The sequence below is a fragment of the Crinia signifera genome, chromosome 1 (assembly GCF_055691185.1).
Source record: "Crinia signifera chromosome 1, ASM5569118v1, whole genome shotgun sequence".
In the NCBI taxonomy this organism is placed as follows: domain Eukaryota; kingdom Metazoa; phylum Chordata; class Amphibia; order Anura; family Myobatrachidae; genus Crinia; species Crinia signifera.
The window spans coordinates 1976732-1999285 of record NC_139217.1 but is presented as its reverse complement, the minus strand read 5'-3'; the positions used below and the strand labels follow the sequence as shown (position 1 = coordinate 1999285).

The window sequence follows — 22554 nt, the reverse complement described above, 5'->3', positions numbered from 1 at the left end:
TGAGCTAGGATCTGGGTGGGGATACGCCATATAAAGGTCTTGTTGTGATGTCACAGAGACGTTCTACTGTAAGAGATTCCCTATATACAATACGCGGGAGCAGCACAGAGTAATGGCAGAATGGGGGCCTCCGTCCCGTCCTGCACTCTCCGGCCTCTGCCGGGCTACTGGTGAGCTAGGATCTGGGTGGGGATACACCATATAAAGGTCTTGTTGTGATGTCACAGAGACGTTCTACTGTAAGAGATTCCCGATATACAATACGCGGGCAGCAGCACAGAGTAATGGCAGAATGGGGGCCTCCGTCCTGTCCTGCACTCTCCGGCCTCTGCCGGGCTACTGGTGAGCTAGGGTCTGGGTGGGGATACACCATATAAAGGTCTTGTTGTGATGTCACAGAGACGTTCTGCTGTAAGAGATTCCCGATATACAATACGTGGGCAGCAGCACAGAGTAATGGCAGAATGGGGGCCTCCGTCCCGTCCTGCACTCTCCAGCCTCTGCCGGGCTACTGGTGAGCTAGGATCTGGGGGGGGGATACACCATATAAAGGTCTTGTTGTGATGTCACAGAGACGTTCTGCTGTAATAGATTCCCGATATACAATACGTGGGCAGCAGCACAGAGTAATGGCAGAATGGGGGCCTCCGTCCTGTCCTGCACTCTCCGGCCTCTGCCGGGCTACTGGTGAGCTAGGGTCTGGGTGGGGATACACCATATAAAGGTATTGTTGTGATGTCACAGAGACGTTCTGCTGTAATAGATTCCCGATATACAATACATGGGCAGCAGCACAGAGTAATGGCAGAATGGGGGCCTCCGTCCCGTCCTGCACTCTCCGGCCTCTGCCGGGCTACTGGTGAGCTAGGGTCTGGTGGGGATACACCATATAAAGGTCTTGTTGTGATGTCACAGAGACGTTCTGCTGTAAGAGATTCCCGATATACAATACATGGGCAGCAGCACAGAGTAATGGCAGAATGGGGGCCTCCGTCCCGTCCTGCACTCTCCGGCCTCTGCCGGGCTACTGGTGAGCTAGGGTCTGGTGGGGATACACCATATAAAGGTCTTGTTGTGATGTCACAGAGACGTTCTGCTGTAAGAGATTCCCTATATACAATACGTGGGCAGCAGCACAGAGTAATGGCAGAATGGGGCCTCCGTCCCGTCCTGCACTCTCCGGCCTCTGCCGGGCTACTGGTGAGCTAGGGTCTGGTGGGGATACACCATATAAAGGTCTTGTTGTGATGTCACAGAGACGTTCTGCTGTAAGAGATTCCCGATATACGATACGTGGGCAGCAGCACAGAGTAATGGCAGAATGGTGGCCTCCGTCCCGTCCTGCACTCTCCGGCCTCTGCCGGGCTACTGGTGAGCTAGGATCTGGGTGGGGGATACACCATATACAGGTCTTGTGGTGATGTCACAGAGACGTTCTGCTGTAAGAGATTCCCGATATACAATATGTGGGCAGCAGCACAGAGTAATGGCAGAATGGGGGCCTCCGTCCCATCCTGCACTCTCCGGCCTCTGCCGGGCTACTGGTGAGCTAGGGTCTGGTGGGGATACACCATATAAAGGTCTTGTTGTGATGTCACAGAGACGTTCTGCTGTAAGAGATTCCCGATATACAATACGTGGGCAGCAGCACAGAGTAATGGCAGAATGGGGGCCTCTGTCCCGTCCTGCACTCTCCGGCCTCTGCCGGGCTACTGGTGAGCTAGGGTCTGGGGGGGATACACCATATAAAGGTCTTGTTGTGATGTCACAGAGACGTTCTGCTGTAAGAGATTCCCGATATACAATACGTGGGCAGCAGCACAGAGTAATGGCAGAATGGGGGCCTCCGTCCTGTCCTGCTCTCTCCGGCCTCTGCCGGGCTACTGGTGAGCTAGGATCTGGGTGGGGATACACCATATACAGGTCTTGTTGTGATGTCACAGAGACGTTCTGCTGTAAGAGATTCCCGATATACAATACGTGGGCAGCAGCACAGAGTAATGGCAGAATGGGGGCCTCCGTCCCGTCCTGCACTCTCCGGCCTCTGCCGGGCTACTGGTGAGCTAGGGTCTGGGGGGGGATACACCATATAAAGGTCTTGTTGTGATGTCACAGAGACGTTCTGCTGTAAAAGATTCCCAATATACAATACGTGGGCAGCAGCACAGAGTAATGGCAGAATGGGGGCCTCCGTCCCGTCCTGCACTCTCCGGCCTCTGCCGGGCTACTGGTGAGCTAGGATCTGGGTGGGGATACACCATATAAAGGTCTTGTTGTGATGTCACAGAGACGTTCTGCTGTAAGAGATTCCCGATATACAATACATGGGCAGCAGCACAGAGTAATGGCAGAATGGGGGCCTCCGTCCCGTCCTGCACTCTCCGGCCTCTGCCGGGCTACTGGTGAGCTAGGATCTGGTGGGGATACACCATATAAAGGTCTTGTTGTGATGTCACAGAGATGTTCTGCTGTAAGAGATTCCCGATATACAATACATGGGCAGCAGCACAGAGTAATGGCAGAATGGGGGCCTCCGTCCCGTCCTGCACTCTCCGGCCTCTGCCGGGCTACTGGTGAGCTAGGATCTGGTGGGGATACACCATATAAAGGTCTTGTTGTGATGTCACAGAGACGTTCTGCTGTAAGAGATTCCCGTTATACAATACATGGGCAGCAGCACAGAGTAATGGCAGAATGGTGGCCTCCGTCCCGTCCTACACTCTCCAGCCTCTGCCGGGCTACTGATGAGCTAGGGTCTGGGGGGGATACACCATATATAGGTCTTGTTGTGATGTCACAGAGACGTTCTGCTGTAAGAGATTCCCGATATACAATACATGGGCAGCAGCACAGAGTAATGGCAGAATGGGGGCCTCCGTCCCGTCCTGCACTCTCCGGCCTCTGCCGGGCTACTGGTGAGCTAGGGTCTGGGTGGGGATACACCATATAAAGGTCTTGTTGTGATGTCACAGAGACATTCTGCTGTAAGAGATTCCCTATATACATTACGCGGGCAGCAGCACAGAGTAATGGCAGAATGGGGGCCTCCGTCCCGTCCTGCACTCTCCGGCCTCTGCGGGGCTACTGGTAAGCTAGGGTCTGGGTGGGGGATACACCATATAAAGGTCTTGTTGTGATGTCAGAGAGATGTTCTGCTGTAAGAGATTCCCGATATACAATACGCGGGCAGCAGCACAGAGTAATGGCAGAATGGGGGCCTCCGTCCCGTCCTGCACTCTCCGGCCTCTGCCGGGCTACTGGTGAGCTAGGATCTGGGTGGGATACACCATATAAAGGTCTTGTTGTGATGTCACAGAGACGTTCTGCTGTAAGAGATTCCCGATATACAATACGTGGGCAGCAGCACAGAGTAATGGCAGAATGGGGGCCTCCGTCCTGTCCTGCTCTCTCCGGCCTCTGCCGGGCTACTGGTGAGCTAGGATCTGGGTGGGGATACACCATATAAAGGTCTTGTTGTGATGTCACAGAGACGTTCTGCTGTAAGAGATTCCCAATATACAATACGTGGGCAGCAGCACAGAGTAATGGCAGAATGGGGGACTCCGTCCCGTCCTGCACTCTCCGGCCTCTGCCAGGCTACTGGTGAGCTAGGGTCTGGGGGGGATACACCATATAAAGGTCTTTTTGTGATGTCACAGAGACGTTCTGCTGTAAGAGATTCCCGATATACAATACGTGGGCAGCAGCACAGAGTAATGGCAGAATGGGGGCCTCCGTCCCGTCCTGCACTCTCCGGCCTCTGCCAGGCTACTGGTGAGCTAGGGTCTGGGGGGGGGGGGATACACCATATACAGGTCTTGTTGTGATGTCACAGAGACGTTCTGCTGTAAGAGATTCCCGATATACAATACATGGGCAGCAGCACAGAGTAATGGCAGAATGGGGCCTCCGTCCCGTCCTGCACTCTCCGGCCTCTGCCGGGCTACTGGTGAGCTAGGATCTGGTGGGGATACACCATATAAAGGTCTTGTTGTGATGTCACAGAGACGTTCTGCTGTAAGAGATTCCCGATATACAATACGTGGGCAGCAGCACAGAGTAATGGCAGAATGGGGGCCTCCGTCCTGTCCTGCACTCTCCAGCCTCTGCCGGGCTACTGGTGAGCTAGGATCTGGGGGGGGATACACCATATATAGGTCTTGTTGTGATGTCACAGAGACGTTCTGCTGTAAGAGATTCCCGATATACAATACATGGGCAGCAGCACAGAGTAATGGCAGAATGGGGGCCTCCGTCCCGTCCTGCACTCTCCGGCCTCTGCCGGGCTACTGGTGAGCTAGGACCTGGGTGGGGGATACACCATATAAAGGTCTTGTTGTGATGTCACAGAGACGTTCTGCTGTAAGAGATTCCCGTTATACAATACGTGGGCAGCAGCACAGAGTAATGGCAGAATGGGGGCCTCCGTCCCGTCCTGCACTCTCCGGCCTCTGCCGGGCTACTGGTGAGCTAGGGTCTGGGGGGGGGGGATACACCATATAAAGGTCTTGTTGTGATGTCACAGAGATGTTCTGCTGTAAGAGATTCCCGTTATACAATACATGGGCAGCAGCACAGAGTAATGGCAGAATGGTGGCCTCCGTCCCGTCCTACACTCTCCAGCCTCTGCCGGGCTACTGATGAGCTAGGGTCTGGGGGGGATACACCATATATAGGTCTTGTTGTGATGTCACAGAGACGTTCTGCTGTAAGAGATTCCCGATATACAATACATGGGCAGCAGCACAGAGTAATGGCAGAATGGGGGCCTCCGTCCCGTCCTGCACTCTCCGGCCTCTGCCGGGCTACTGGTGAGCTAGGGTCTGGGTGGGGATACACCATATAAAGGTCTTGTTGTGATGTCACAGAGACATTCTGCTGTAAGAGATTCCCTATATACATTACGCGGGCAGCAGCACAGAGTAATGGCAGAATGGGGGCCTCCGTCCCGTCCTGCACTCTCCGGCCTCTGCGGGGCTACTGGTAAGCTAGGGTCTGGGTGGGGGATACACCATATAAAGGTCTTGTTGTGATGTCAGAGAGATGTTCTGCTGTAAGAGATTCCCGATATACAATACGCGGGCAGCAGCACAGAGTAATGGCAGAATGGGGGCCTCCGTCCCGCCCTGCACTCTCCGGCCTCTGCCGGGCTACTGGTGAGCTAGGATCTGGGTGGGATACACCATATAAAGGTCTTGTTGTGATGTCACAGAGACGTTCTGCTGTAAGAGATTCCCGATATACAATACGCGGGCAGCAGCACAGAGTAATGGCAGAATGGGGGCCTCCGTCCCGTCCTGCACTCTCCGGCCTCTGCCGGGCTACTGGTGAGCTAGGATCTGGGTGGGATACACCATATAAAGGTCTTGTTGTGATGTCACAGAGACGTTCTGCTGTAAGAGATTCCCGATATACAATACGCGGGCAGCAGCACAGAGTAATGGCAGAATGGGGGACTCCGTCCCGTCCTGCACTCTCCGGCCTCTGCCAGGCTACTGGTGAGCTAGGGTCTGGGGGGGATACACCATATAAAGGTCTTGTTGTGATGTCACAGAGACGTTCTGCTGTAAGAGATTCCCGATATACAATACGTGGGCAGCAGCACAGAGTAATGGCAGAATGGGGGCCTCCGTCCCGTCCTGCACTCTCCGGCCTCTGCCAGGCTACTGGTGAGCTAGGGTCTGGGGGGGGGGGGGATACACCATATACAGGTCTTGTTGTGATGTCACAGAGACGTTCTGCTGTAAGAGATTCCCGATATACAATACATGGGCAGCAGCACAGAGTAATGGCAGAATGGGGCCTCCGTCCCGTCCTGCACTCTCCGGCCTCTGCCGGGCTACTGGTGAGCTAGGATCTGGGTGGGGATACACCATATAAAGGTCTTGTTGTGATGTCACAGAGACGTTCTGCTGTAAGAGATTCCCGATATACAATACGTGGGCAGCAGCACAGAGTAATGGCAGAATGGGGGCCTCCGTCCTGTCCTGCTCTCTCCAGCCTCTGCCGGGCTACTGGTGAGCTAGGATCTGGGGGGGGATACACCATATAAAGGTCTTGTTGTGATGTCACAGAGACGTTCTGCTGTAAGAGATTCCTGATATACAATACGCGGGCAGCAGCACAGAGTAATGGCAGAATGGGGGCCTCCGTCCCGTCCTGCACTCTCCGGCCTCTGCCGGGCTACTGGTGAGCTAGGATCTGGGTGGGGATACACCATATAAAGGTCTTGTTGTGATGTCACAGAGACATTCTGCTGTAAGAGATTCCCGATATACAATACGTGGGCAGCAGCACAGAGTAATGGCAGAATGGGGGCCTCCGTCCCGTCCTGCACTCTCCGGCCTCTGCCGGGCTACTGGTGAGCTAGGATCTGGGTGGGGATACACCATATAAAGGTCTTGTTGTGATGTCACAGAGACGTTCTGCTGTAAGAGATTCCCTATATACAATACGTGGGCAGCAGCACAGAGTAATGGCAGAATGGGGGCCTCCATCCCATCCTGCTCTCTCCGGCCTCTGACAGGCTACTGGTGAGCTAGGGTCTGGGGGGGGATACACCATATAAAGGTCTTGTTGTGATGTCACAGAGACGTTCTGCTGTAAGAGATTCCCGATATACAATACGTGGGCAGCAGCACAGAGTAATGGCAGAATGGGGGCCTCCGTCCCGTCCTGCACTCTCCGGCCTCTGCCAGGCTACTGGTGAGCTAGGATCTGGGGGGGGATACACCATATAAAGGTCTTGTTGTGATGTCACAGAGACGTTCTGCTGTAAGAGATTCCCGATATACAATACGCGGGCAGCAGCACAGAGTAATGGCAGAATGGGGGCCTCCGTCCCGTCCTGCACACTCCGGCCTCTGCCGGGCTACTGGTGAGCTAGGATCTGGGGGGGATACACCATATAAAGGTCTTGTGGTGATGTCACAGAGACGTTCTGCTGTAAGAGATTCCCGTTATACAATACGTGGGCAGCAGCACAGAGTAATGGCAGAATGGGGGCCTCCATCTTTCCCTCGACATGGCAGGGTGGGTGATATTTATGTCACCAGGTCCCAGAGTGGCTGTTGCGCAGAATAACTGACCTTATATGTCCCTCTATTCCCTAAACCACGTCCCCAGCTGCCCATTTAGGTGATGTCACCTATCTCCACCCCCAATCAGAGACACCAAGAAGATTTAGAACATGGGAAGGGTAGCTTTGGGAAATACGATGATTTGCATGTAAGTGGACAATTATCTAATAATCGCAAGTAAGCATCCCGTTTCCATGGACACAGTGACATCACTGTGACCAGGCTTGAAATTTGAACTGCAGATAACTGTCCTTTATTGTTCTCTTTATTATTCCTGGTACAGATCAACCTGTGCTGCTGCCGTACAAGCCCCCGGGGAGCCCAGAACTGTTCTATGTCCCCTGCAGGATGTCTCCTGTCAGCACTGTGGAAAGTTCCCATCCAGGTACGGTATCAGATATACCTGTGTTCTGTGTCACTGGCTGCCATGAGTCTATGTCCCCTGCATGGAGTGGGGGTTGGGGTGGGGGGGTACAGGATGTCTCCTGTCCGCACTGTGAAGACTTCCCATCCAGGTAACAGGTACTCCTGTGTTCTATACAAGAAAAAGGTGGGTAAATTCACAGCGCTTTCTTATTCTAAGCAATACGTAGGATGGACGAATCCTACAAGAATCTGCAGTCTGGAGTTGTCTTGTTAGTTATTATATAACAAGACTGACCTTACTAGAAGGCCCTATAGGCATGTAAAGGTATCTTTATCTTCTTTTCAACTTCATGCATTCACACTCTTACAGTCAAGGTCTCACCTGAGCACGATGACCTATTTTCACCTAAAGGTATCTTCAGGTATCCTCACTGACAGCCAGGGGGATATCCAATAGGTCCAAAAAGTGATTTTCTTAAAAACAGCGATCTTTATTCTGATACAAATTCTCCATACAAAAAACAGGTAAAAAACAGAAAACAAGGGGAAGGTGTCCAACGGCCACGTCTGGTGTACCACACACCACCGCTCACCCTGAGATGGAAACACAGGTCCAAGACGATGGGAACATAAGACAGGTGCTGTGGAGGTAGGCTGTCTTACGTTCCCATCTCTGCATTCTCTGAAAAGGATACTGCACACCCTTCTGCAACCTCCAACACTGATACATTTACTGCATTCTCTGACAAGGATACTGCACACACTTCTGCAACCCCCAACACTGATACATTTACTGCATTCTCTGACAAGGATACTGCACACACTTCTGCAACCCCCAACACTGATACATGTACCGCATTCTCTGACAAGGATACTGCACACACTTCTGCAACCCCCAACACTGATACATTTACTGCATTCTCTGACAAGGATACTGCACACACTTCTGCAATCCCCAACACTGATACATTTACTGCATTCTCTGACAAGGATACTGCACACCCTTCTGCTACCCCCAACACTGATACATTTACTGCATTCTCTGACAAGGATACTGCACACACTTCTGCAACCCCCAACACTGATACATGTACCGCATTCTCTGACAAGGATACTGCACACACTTCTGCAACCCCCAACACTGATACATGTACCACATTCTCTGACAAGGATACTGCACACACTTCTGCAACCCCCAACACTGATACATGTACCGCATTCTCTGACAAGGATACTGCACACACTTCTGCAACCCCCAACACTGATACATTTACTGCATTCTCTGACAAGGATACTGCACACACTTCTGCAACCCCCAACACTGATACATGTACCACATTCTCTGACAAGGCAAGGATACTGCACACACTTCTGCAACCCCCAACACTGATACATGTACCACATTCTCTGACAAGGATACTGCACACACTTCTGCAACCCCCAACACTTAAACATGTACCGCATTCTCTGACAAGGATACTGCACACACTTCTGCAACCCCCAACACTGATACATGTACCGCATTCTCTGACAAGGATACTGCACACACTTCTGCAGCCCCCAACACTGATACATTTACCGCATTCTCTGACAAGGATACTGCACACACTTCTGCAACCCCCAACACTGATACATTTACTGCATTCTCTGACAAGGATACTGCACACACTTCTGCAACCCCCAACACTGATACATTTACTGCATTCTCTGACAAGGATACTGCACACACTTCTGCAACCCCCAACACTGATACATTTACTGCATTCTCTGACAAGGATACTGCACACACTTCTGCAACCCCCAACACTGATATATTTACTGCATTCTCTGACAAGGATACTGCACACACTTCTGCAACCCCCAACACTGATACATTTACTGCATTCTCTGACAAGGATACTGCACACACTTCTGCAACCCCCAACACTGATATATTTACTGCATTCTCTGACAAGGATACTGCACACACTTCTGCAACCTCCAACACTGATACATTTACCGCATTATCTGACAAGGATACTGCACACACTTCTGCAACCTCCAACACTGATACATGTACCGCATTCTCTGACAAGGATACTGCACACACTTCTGCAACCCCCAACACTGATACATTTACCGCATTCTCTGACAAGGATACTGCACACACTTCTGCAACCCCCAACACTGATACATGTACCGCATTCTCTGACAAGGATACTGCACACACTTCTGCAACCTCCAACACTGATACATTTACTGCATTCTCTGACAAGGATACTGCACACACTTCTGCAACCCCCAACACTGATACATTTACTGCATTCTCTGACAAGGATACTGCACACACTTCTGCAACCCCCAACACTGATACATGTACTGCATTCTCTGACAAGGATACTGCACACCCTTCTGCAACCCCCAACACTGATACATTTACCGCATTCTCTGACAAGGATACTGCACACACTTCTGCAACCCCCAACACTGATACATTTACTGCATTCTCTGACAAGGATACTGCACACACTTCTGCAACCCCCAACACTGATACATTTACTGCATTCTCTGACAAGGATACTGCACACCCTTCTGCAACCTCCAACACTGATACATTTACTGCATTCTCTGACAAGGATACTGCACACACTTCTGCAACCCCCAACACTGATACATTTACTGCATTCTCTGACAAGGATACTGCACACACTTCTGCAACCCCCAACACTGATACATTTACTGCATTCTCTGACAAGGATACTGCACACACTTCTGCAACCCCCAACACTGATACATGTACCGCATTCTCTGACAAGGATACTGCACACACTTCTGCAACCCCCAACACTGATACATTTACTGCATTCTCTGACAAGGATACTGCACACACTTCTGCAACCCCCAACACTGATACATTTACTGCATTCTCTGACAAGGATACTGCACACACTTCTGCAACCCCCAACACTGATACATTTACCGCATTCTCTGACAAGGATACTGCACACACTTCTGCAACCCCCAACACTGATACATTTACCGCATTCTCTGACAAGGATACTGCACACACTTCTGCAACCTCCAACACTGATACATTTACTGCATTCTCTGACAAGGATACTGCACACACTTCTGCAACCCCCAACACTGATACATTTACTGCATTCTCTGACAAGGATACTGCACACACTTCTGCAACCCCCAACACTGATACATGTACCGCATTCTCTGACAAGGATACTGCACACACTTCTGCAACCCCCAACACTGATACATGTACCGCATTCTCTGACAAGGATACTGCACACACTTCTGCAACCCCCAACACTGATACATGTACCGCATTCTCTGACAAGGATACTGCACACACTTCTGCAACCCCCAACACTGATACATGTACCGCATTCTCTGACAAGGATACTGCACACACTTCTGCAACCCCCAACACTGATACATTTACTGCATTCTCTGACAAGGATACTGCACACACTTCTGCAACCCCCAACACTGATATATTTACTGCATTCTCTGACAAGGATACTGCACACACTTCTGCAACCCCCAACACCGATACATTTACTGCATTCTCTGACAAGGATACTGCACACACTTCTGCAACCTCCAACACTGATACATTTACTGCATTATCTGACAAGGATACTGCACACACTTCTGCAACCCCCAACACTGATACATTTACCGCATTCTCTGACAAGGATACTGCACACACTTCTGCAACCCCCAACACTGATACATGTACCGCATTCTCTGACAAGGATACTGCACACACTTCTGCAACCTCCAACACTGATACATTTACTGCATTCTCTGACAAGGATACTGCACACACTTCTGCAACCCCCAACACTGATACATTTACTGCATTCTCTGACAAGGATACTGCACACACTTCTGCAACCCCCAACACTGATACATGTACTGCATTCTCTGACAAGGATACTGCACACCCTTCTGCAACCCCCAACACTGATACATTTACCGCATTCTCTGACAAGGATACTGCACACACTTCTGCAACCCCCAACACTGATACATTTACTGCATTCTCTGACAAGGATACTGCACACACTTCTGCAACCCCCAACTTTAATACATTTACTTCATTCTCTGACAAGGATACTGCACACACTTCTGCAACCCCCAATACTGATACATGTACCGCATTCTCTGACAAGGATACTGCACACACTTCTGCAACCCCCAACACTGATACATTTACTGCATTCTCTGACAAGGATACTGCACACACTTCTGCAACCCCCAACACTGATACATGTACCGCATTCTCTGACAAGGATACTGCACACACTTCTGCAACCCCCAACACTGATACATGTACTGCATTCTCTGACAAGGATACTGCACACACTTCTGCAACCTCCAACACTGATACATTTACTGCATTCTCTGACAAGGATACTGCACACACTTCTGCAACCCCCAACACTGATACATGTACCGCATTCTCTGACAAGGATACTGCACACACTTCTGCAACCCCCAACACTGATACATTTACCGCATTCTCTGACAAGGATACTGCACACACTTCTGCAACCCCCAACACTGATACATTTACCGCATTCTCTGACAAGGATACTGCACACACTTCTGCAACCTCCAACACTGATACATGTACTGCATTCTCTGACAAGGATACTGCACACACTTCTGCAACCCCCAACACTGATACATTTACTGCATTCTCTGACAAGGATACTGCACACACTTCTGCAACCCCCAACACTGATACATGTACCGCATTCTCTGACAAGGATACTGCACACACTTCTGCAACCCCCAACACTGATACATTTACTGCATTCTCTGACAAGGATACTGCACACACTTCTGCAACCCCCAACACTGATACATTTACCGCATTCTCTGACAAGGATACTGCACACACTTCTGCAACCTCCAACACTAATACATGTACCGCATTCTCTGACAAGGATACTGCACACACTTCTGCAACCCCCAACACTGATACATGTACCGCATTCTCTGACAAGGATACTGCACACACTTCTGCAACCCCCAACACTGATATATTTACTGCATTCTCTGACAAGGATACTGCACACACTTCTGCAACCCCCAACACTGATACATTTACTGCATTCTCTGACAAGGATACTGCACACACTTCTGCAACCTCCAACACTGATACATTTACCGCATTCTCTGACAAGGATACTGCACACACTTCTGCAACCCCCAATACTGATACATGTACCGCATTCTCTGACAAGGATACTGCACACACTTCTGCAACCCCCAACACTGATACATTTACTGCATTCTCTGACAAGGATACTGCACACACTTCTGCAACCCCCAACACTGATACATTTACTGCATTCTCTGACAAGGATACTGCACACACTTCTGCAACCCCCAACACTGATACATTTACTGCATTCTCTGACAAGGATACTGCACACACTTCTGCAACCCCCAACACTGATACATTTACTGCATTCTCTGACAAGGATACTGCACACACTTCTGCAACCCCCAACACTGATACATTTACTGCATTCTCTGACAAGGATACTGCACACACTTCTGCAACCCCCAACACTGATACATGTACCGCATTCTCTGACAAGGATACTGCACACACTTCTGCAACCCCCAAAACTGATACATGTACCGCATTCTCTGACAAGGATACTGCACACACTTCTGCAACCCCCAACACTGATACATGTACCGCATTCTCTGACAAGGATACTGCACACACTTCTGCAACCCCCAACACTGATACATTTACTGCATTCTCTGACAAGGATACTGCACACACTTCTGCAACCCCCAACACTGATACATTTACCGCATTCTCTGACAAGGATACTGCACACACTTCTGCAACCCCCAACACTGATACATTTACTGCATTCTCTGACAAGGATACTGCACACACTTCTGCAACCTCCAACACTGATACATTTACTGCATTCTCTGACAAGGATACTGCACACACTTCTGCAACCCCCAACACTGATACATTTACCGCATTCTCTGACAAGGATACTGCACACACTTCTGCAACCCCCAACACTGATACATTTACCGCATTCTCTGACAAGGATACTGCACACACTTCTGCAACCCCCAACACTGATACATTTACTGCATTCTCTGACAAGGATACTGCACACACTTCTGCAACCTCCAACACTGATACATTTACTGCATTCTCTGACAAGGATACTGCACACACTTCTGCAACCCCCAACACTGATACATTTACTGCATTCTCTGACAAGGATACTGCACACACTTCTGCAACCCCCAACACTGATACATTTACTGCATTCTCTGACAAGGATACTGCACACACTTCTGCAACCTCCAACACTGATACATTTACTGCATTCTCTGACAAGGATACTGCACACACTTCTGCAACCCCCAACACTGATACATGTACCGCATTCTCTGACAAGGATACTGCACACACTTCTGCAACCCCCAACACTGATACATTTACTGCATTCTCTGACAAGGATACTGCACACACTTCTGCAACCCCCAACACTGATACATTTACTGCATTCTCTGACAAGGATACTGCACACACTTCTGCAACCCCCAACACTGATACATTTACTGCATTCTCTGACAAGGATACTGCACACACTTCTGCAACCTCCAACACGGATACATTTACTGCATTCTCTGACAAGGAGACTGCACACACTTCTGCAACCCCCAACACTGATACATTTACTGCATTCTCTGACAAGGAGACTGCACATACTTCTGCAACCCCCAACACTGATACATTTACTGCATTCTCTGACAAGGATACTGCACAAACTTCTGCAACCCCCAACACTGATACATTTACCGCATTCTCTGACAAGGATACTGCACACACTTCTGCAACCCCCAACACTGATACATTTACTGCATTCTCTGACAAGGATACTGCACACACTTCTGTATCCCCCAACACTGATACATTTACTGCATTCTCTGACAAGGATACTGCACACACTTCTGCAACCCCCAACACTGATACATTTACTGCATTCTCTGACAAGGATACTGCACACACTTCTGCAACCCCCAACACTGATACATTTACTGCATTCTCTGACAAGGATACTGCACACACTTCTGCAACCCCCAACACTGATACATTTACTGCATTCTCTGACAAGGATACTGCACACACTTCTGCAACCCCCAACACTGATACATTTACTGCATTCTCTGACAAGGATACTGCACACACTTCTGTATCCCCCAACACTGATACATTTACTGCATTCTCTGACAAGGATACTGCACACACTTCTGCAACCCCCAACACTGATACATTTACTGCATTCTCTGACAAGGATACTGCACACACTTCTGCAACCCCCAACACTGATACATTTACTGCATTCTCTGACAAGGATACTGCACACACTTCTGCAACCCCCAACACTGATACATTTACTGCATTCTCTGACAAGGATACTGCACACACTTCTGCAACCCCCAACACTGATACATTTACTGCATTCTCTGACAAGGATACTGCACACACTTCTGTATCCCCCAACACTGATACATTTACTGCATTCTCTGACAAGGATACTGCACACACTTCTGCAACCCCCAACACTGATACATTTACTGCATTCTCTGACAAGGATACTGCACACACTTCTGCAACCCCCAACACTGATACATTTACTGCATTCTCTGACAAGGATACTGCACATACTTCTGCAACCCCCAACACTGATACATGTACCGCATTCTCTGACAAGGATACTGCACACACTTCTGTATCCCCCAACACTGATACATTTACTGCATTCTCTGACAAGGATACTGCACACACTTCTGCAACCCCCAACACTGATACATGTACCGCATTCTCTGACAAGGATACTGCACACACTTCTGCAACCCTCTCACCTATTTTTGCATTAATTTTGTTTGGCTCAGCAGGGGTAACCGGAGCACCCTTAGCCAATACCACTGTATCATTACCAACATTACACTCATTTTTCAGACCACATACATTTGTACTGCTGCTTTGTTGTTCAGCAGGGATCACCTGGGGAAAACAGGATTAGGGAATAGCATTGCAGTATTAATGACATCATTATCAATTTGATATGCAGCATGCCTCCTCCCCAAATCACGGTAGTAGATACAGGGTCCATGTTTCTGACATCCCTGGGGCTTCTTCCACCTCCCCAGTCCAGATATCCCTAAACCCTGTGCACCTCAGGGTGTACCCCACCCCCACATCTCTCAGCCACAGTCTCAGGAATAAAGTTCTCGGGACTCCCTAGTGCTAAATGCACGTCAGCACCAGAGTCTAGTAGACCAACCGCTACTTGAGTTCCTACCGTACCCACGTGCAGGTTACCTTGGGGCGGTTCCTGTGGTCCTTCCACCCACAGAACAGCGATCACAGGATTCCCTGCGTGACCTGTCACAGGAACAAGTGATGATTCCTTCCTCTCAGGGCAATGTGTACTGATGTGCCCCACTTCGTCACAATTAAAACACCTGCGGCCAGTTGCCAAAACAGGCTGGTCCCACACCCTCCCTGCACACCTAGTCTCCACAATGAGTATGTCCGCTTCACAGTCAGCCCCTTCTGGCAACAAATCGGGGGCCACTGGTGGGAGCACGCTGCTCACATCTTCCAGCAGTTTAAACTGGGCCTTGTGATGTGAGGTCTCATGAGCAGGTTCCATGGTGACTGTAATAGGCAGAAGTACCTTTTCCTGGTGGGACAAACTGCTCACATCCCTAGCTTCTGCTTCTCCCAGCAGTTTATACTGGGTCTTGTGAGGCGATGTCTCCGGAGCAGGTTCCACACCGATTGTAGCAGGCCGGGGTACCATTTCCATGAGGGAAACCCCGGTAGGCTGTGTCGTTGGTTCCAGAGCTGGTGATAGAAGCTGTTCCAGGCGCTGCCATTCAGCATGTACCCAGCGGCACTGCTCTTTCCACCATTGGGTATCAAGCTTTTTACAAACATACGCATATTGCTGCGCTATTTCAAAACAGTCCGTCAGGTCTCTCAGCAGCAACCAAGGAGTCGCATCGGGACCCCAGGTTAGAAACTCAGCGCGATACATGCTGAAAACATTGCGCTCATCGTTTCGTGCATAGGTGAGCCGCTTGATCCTCTCCCTGCGGGAATTGTTGGGGCAGGAGATACCTTGCAGCTGACATTCTGTAGTGAGTTCTTCTGGGCTCATAAGGCTAAACGGATAATCATCACTATATGGGTCAGAATACTCACTGGGCTCTTCTGGTGCTGTAGGGGATTGGTACTCTGCAGTCTCCCTGACTGCCACACATCCTACAGTCTCCCTGGTGCTAGCGGAGATGTCACCTCTCTGAGCATCGGTGGTAGTGTCCAGGGCCAGCTCTTTACTCACAACCAAGCTGACACTCACTTGGCTTCCTCTGTCTGCTTCCAAGACAGGGAACTGTGCATGACACGGTCCGGTGAAATTCGCGTCAGCTGTGATTTGGGACCTCTGTCCCTTGTTAGGTTCCCCATGATGGATAACAGAGTCCACATCGTGATCCAACACATTATTTACTTCCGCAGACAGTAAAAGTTCAGTACGAAGCCCATCTCCTGCTAACTCAGTAGCCACGGCAGATAAAGTCTCACGTAAAGGTTCGCCATCATGATGCCCTGTATCATCCTCCACTGGTTCACCAACAGCGATCAGCCCTCCGAGCCTCACCAGTTCCAACTGGTACTCACGCTCGGCCTGACGCTCTGCAGCCTCAGCCTCTCATATGGCTTTGCGCTTCTCAGCCTCTCGTACGGCTTTCCACTCAGCAACCTCAGCCTCTCATTCTGCTTTGCGCTCCTCAGCCTCTCGTATGGCTTTGCACTCAGCAACCTCAGCCTCTCATTCTGCTTTGCGCTCCTCAGCCTCTCGTATGGCTTTGCACTCAGCAACCTCAGCCTCTCATTCTGCTTTGCGCTCCTCAGCCTCTCGTACGGCTTTGCACTCAGCACCCTCAGCCTCTCGTCTGGCTTTGCGCTCCGCAGCCTCTCTGTCGACAATGCCTTGGCAGTGCTGCACCAGCTGCAAAGCGAATACGGGGTTCACATTCTTCATTTGCCTGCTAGCAGCTAGAAGGTCGCTCGGCAGTGTAGACTTGCTGGGTCCAGCAGAAGTGTTTGACCCTGGCGCGGCATCGTTTGTACTGTCCAGTGCTGACTGAGCCCCTGGGGTAGGATTGTCCATGGACTGGTTTCCCCCAGCAGCTAGAGTCCGATCGGCATCCACTAGTGCCTGAATCATACGTTTTCTACTCTGGCCAGACCAAGGGATATTCCTCTGCACACACACGACCGCCAGGTCATCTCTCCTCAGCTGCTGGTAATCAGCCATCCTGAGTCTCACACTTGTCAAATAAAACGATAGGAAAGAAAAACCAAGAGAAGGGAGGGAACAGAGATTGCATCCACTGTGTGACTTTTAAAACTATAGTAAAGCTCTGAGTTCTGATTCTGGTGATGTGGGTATTTCTCACAAAATTCTACCCACACTCACTTAAGTTCTTAAAGAGAAAAATGAATTCTCAATCCCACCGCTTGCCGCCAAATGTCACGGACCCACCGGTCGCCTGCTCCGATACGTCAATCTGAGCAGCTCCGGCCGTGACTGGGGTTACACGTTGCTGGTCGGGTGCCTTCGTCGCTATGGTATGTAGACTCTTTTGGTGGTAGACGCAGCACTCCAGACAGGTTTATAATCCAAGAAAATTTATTGAGATTGGCAACGTTTCAATACAGGCGTATTTTAGTCAGGCTCAATACAAAGACTAGCACACATCAAATATATTCCCCTCAGGTGTGTGTCACGTGTGAGGGCAGGTACTGTGAAACCGCCTCCCACGTAACTGCGTGCTTACAGGTACTTGTTTCTAGGAGCACCGCCTGTGGGGGCGTGTACACCTATGGCAGGTACGTGAACCCATTATCAAGCTCCCATGTTAAATATATCAAAGTGACACATACAAAAGATACAAGACTGCACTATAACATAAAAAACAAAGAATAATAATAAAAAACAAAAACATAATTATACAAAACCATGTAAATCAACTGGGCCAGCATTATCGCTTCTTACATTCAAACAGCGTTTCTATATAGTTTCCTGTTTGTTTGTTTTTCTAATGTATCTACATGCACATACATTATAACCAAAACTGATCCTTTTGGTAAATCCGTGTTTTATACACGCAACAGTACATCCTAAGGCATAGGGCAGTATTCAATGAGAAAAATTTGCTGTGTTTTATGGTGAGTTTGTGCTTTTCTCGCGTTGGACGGAGACTTTTGCTCTCAAAAAGCGAGCAACCCTATTCAACGTGCACTTCTCGCCGTCTTTCTTAGTGATTTTCGCCGTGTCTCTCCTTGTAGCAATTCTCCATCTTTTCATGGAGAAGTGGAATGTGAACTTTTAAAATAAAAGGTTTTTTGTTTTAATTTAGGTGTCAAAAACTCAGGAATTTTATTCTGTTCAAGGGCATGCTATTTTTATTCATGTGCTTATAGCACATGAATATATATTTAATTTAAAAATATATATATATATTTATTTTTTTACACAGAGCAGCCAGCAGGGGGCCGGGAGCAGAGAGCCGCTCATTAGATATTCATATATTCACTGCACCCGATCATTACATATGCACGATCGGGTGCAGTGAATACCCGGTCCCCTGTTGGCTCTCCCGGGGGGCAGCCTGTGCTGCCTGGCTCCCGGGGAGCCCACCTCCCCCCCAAATACGTTCTGGGGCAGCCAGGGAGACTTCCATCTCCCTGCCTGCTGCCGTTCTCAGGCTCCCTGCGGCGTCACCTCATACGCCGGATTGGCTGAGACTCGCCGCGAGGGGCGGCGAGTCTCAGCCAAATTGAATACTCTCTAAAGTGCCGTGACGGAGAATCTCCAAACATGGAGAATCTCTGCAAAAACACGGCGAGTGCATGGCGAGAGAACAAAAACTCTCGCCATGCACGGGGAATATTCTCATTGAATACTGCCCATAGACTGGGTAATGCTATTATGCACAAGCTGCTTCTGTCTTGAAACCAAAGTAAAAAGGGCAGTCCTGCGGGATCTCCGCCAGGCAGAGCCTTGGTTTCAAGGTCACCCTGTGCAGGTCCAGTTGGGCGACGCAAAAACCGTGGTTTTTATCAACCACTAGGGTGGCACTCTGAGTGGGCCGGCCATGGCGAAGGCCTCCCGCTTCTTCCAATGGGTGCAGGGCAAGATCCCGGCCTTGTTGGCAAAACTCTGGATACCGGCGGATGGACCCTCCCTTCTGAGGCGTTCCTGTGGATGGTAGGCCATTGGGGCAGACCAGCGGTGGCTTGATGGCCTTATGCCACAATCACCAGGTCACCCTGTATGGGTCCATGTCTCGAGACCCAGCGGCTTGCAGGGTCAACGCTATGTCAGCCCAGTGTCCGTTCATTCTGAGGTATGCTTTTTCCCTATTTTGCTCCTCCTCAAAGTTTTTCGTACGTTAAAGGGGGGGCACCTTGATCCAGGAGAATCTGGTTCTCGGATCTGCGGACCCTGTCAGGGGCCTCTCCGATCCGTCTGCTCTAAGGCCAGAACCGCTCACAGGGCTGTTGAAACCACATTACTAAGAGCAACGGGCTTGACTTCGAGATCATATCGCCTATGCTCAGGGCCCATCAGCCTTCTTTGGCAGCATTGTGGAGGCACAGAGTGATGGGAGGAGTCTAATATACCATAACCCATCACATCACACGTGTAGTCAGCAGACAGCACATACATGGCAACATTGTGGAGGCACAGAGTGATGGGAGGAGTCTAATATACCATAACCCATCACATCACACATGTAGTCAGCAGACAGCACATACATGGCAGCATTGTGGAGGCACAGAGTGATGGGAGGAGTCTGATATACCATAACCCATCACATCACACGTGTAGTCAGCAGACAGCACAGACATGGCAGCATTGTGGTGGCACAGAGTGATGGGAGGAGTCTAATATACCATAACCCATCACATCACACGTGTAGTCAGCAGGCAGCACATACATGGCAGCATTGTGGAGGCACAGAGTGATGGGAGGAGTCTAATATACCATAACCCATCACATCACACGTGTAGTCAGCAGACAGCACATACATGGCAGCATTGTGGAGGCACAGAGTGATGGGAGGAGTCTAATATACCATAACCCATCACATCACACGTGTAGTCAGCAGGCAGCACATACATGGCAGCATTGTGGAGGCACAGAGTGATGGGAGGAGTCTAATATACCATAACCCATCACATCACACGTGTAGTCAGCAGACAGCACATACATGGCAGCATTGTGGAGGCACAGAGTGATGGGAGGAGTCTAATATACCATAACCCACCACACGTGTAGTCAGCAGACAGCACATACATGGCAGCATTGTGGAGGCACAGAGTGATGGGAGGAGTCTAATATACCATAACCCATCACATCACACGTGTAGTCAGCAGATAGCACATACATGGCAGCATTGTGGGGGCACAGAGTGATGGGAGGAGTCTAATATACCATAACCCATCACATCACACGTGAAGTCAGCAGGCAGCACATACATGGCAGCATTGTGGAGGCACAGAGTGATGGGAGGAGTCTAATATACCATATCACATCACACGTGTAGTCAGCAGACAGCACATACATGGCAGCATTGTGGAGGCACAAAGTGATAGGAGGAGTCTGATATACCATACCCCATCACATCACATGTGTAGTCAGCAGACAGCACATACATGGCAGCATTGTGGGGGCATAGAGTGATGGGAGGAGTCTGATATACCATAACCCATCACATCACACGTGTAGTCAGCAGACAGCACATACATGGCAGCATTGTGGGGGCACAGAGTGATGGGAGGAGTCTGATATACCATAACCCATCACATCACACGTGTAGTCAGCAGACAGCACATACATGGCAGCATTGTGGAGGCACAAAGTGATAGGAGGAGTCTGATATACCATAACCCATCACATCACACGTGTAGTCAGCAGACAGCAAATACATGGAAGCATTGTGGGGGCACAGAGTGATGGGAGGAGTCTGATATACCATAACCCATCACATGTGTAGTCAGCAGACAGCACATACATGGCAGCATTGTGGGGGCACAGAGTGATGGGAGGAGTCTGATATACCATAACCCATCACATCACACGTGTAGTCAGCAGACAGTACATACATGGCAGCATTGTGGGGGCACAGAGTGATGGGAGGAGTCTGATATACCATAACCCATCACATCACATGTGTAGTCAGCAGACAGCACATACATGGCAGCATTGTGGGGGCACAGAGTGATGGGAGGAGTCTGATATACCATAACCCATCACATCACACGTGTAGTCAGCAGACAGCACATACATGGCAGCATTGTGGGGGCACAGAGTGATGGGAGGAGTCTGATATACCATAACCCATCACATCACACGTGTAGTCAGCAGACAGCACATACATGGCAGCATTGTGGGGGCACAGAGTGATGGGAGGAGTCTGATATACCATAACCCATCACATCACACGTGTAGTCAGCAGACAGCACATACATGGCAGCATTGTGGAGGCACAGAGTGATGGGAGGAGTCTGATATACCATAACCCATCACATCACACGTGTAGTCAGCAGACAGCACATACATGGAAGCATTTTGTAGGCACAGACTGATGGGAGGAGTCTAAAATAACAGACAATTAAACAGATTGTTCAGACTCCTTGAATCACTGACTAATATTACAAAAAGTCATGAGCAACATGGAGTCGCGACCCCATGCTTGGAAGGTCGGGACCCACTTTGGGGTCAGGACCCACAGTTTGAGAACCGCTGGTCTAGGGTTTTGTCCTTTCGGTAAAAGAAGTGGGGGCTGGCCTCCGCCTGTCTTCTTTAAAAGGACAGGGACAGGGCTCGGCTCTCTCCATTTTGATCTGCAGGCGATGAGCTTTGTGGCACGATCTCCGCTCCTTCTGGCAGGGGGTCCTGCAGATCCACCCTCTGTTTGTTACAAACCTGGTTGTTTGGTAGCATCTTTCTCTGATTCTTTAGGC

General features: G+C 49.7%; 1 protein-coding gene across 1 annotated transcript in view; it reads left to right on the top strand.

Annotated features, from left to right (window-relative positions):
* The window catches only part of ALMS1 (ALMS1 centrosome and basal body associated protein), a 140783-nt gene that overhangs the window by 69850 nt on the left and 48379 nt on the right, over positions 1-22554 (top strand). The window contains exon 9 of the mRNA XM_083159976.1: positions 7363-7464. Within this exon, the coding sequence (XP_083016102.1) occupies positions 7363-7464 (102 nt within the window). The remainder of the gene's footprint in view (positions 1-7362; positions 7465-22554) is intronic.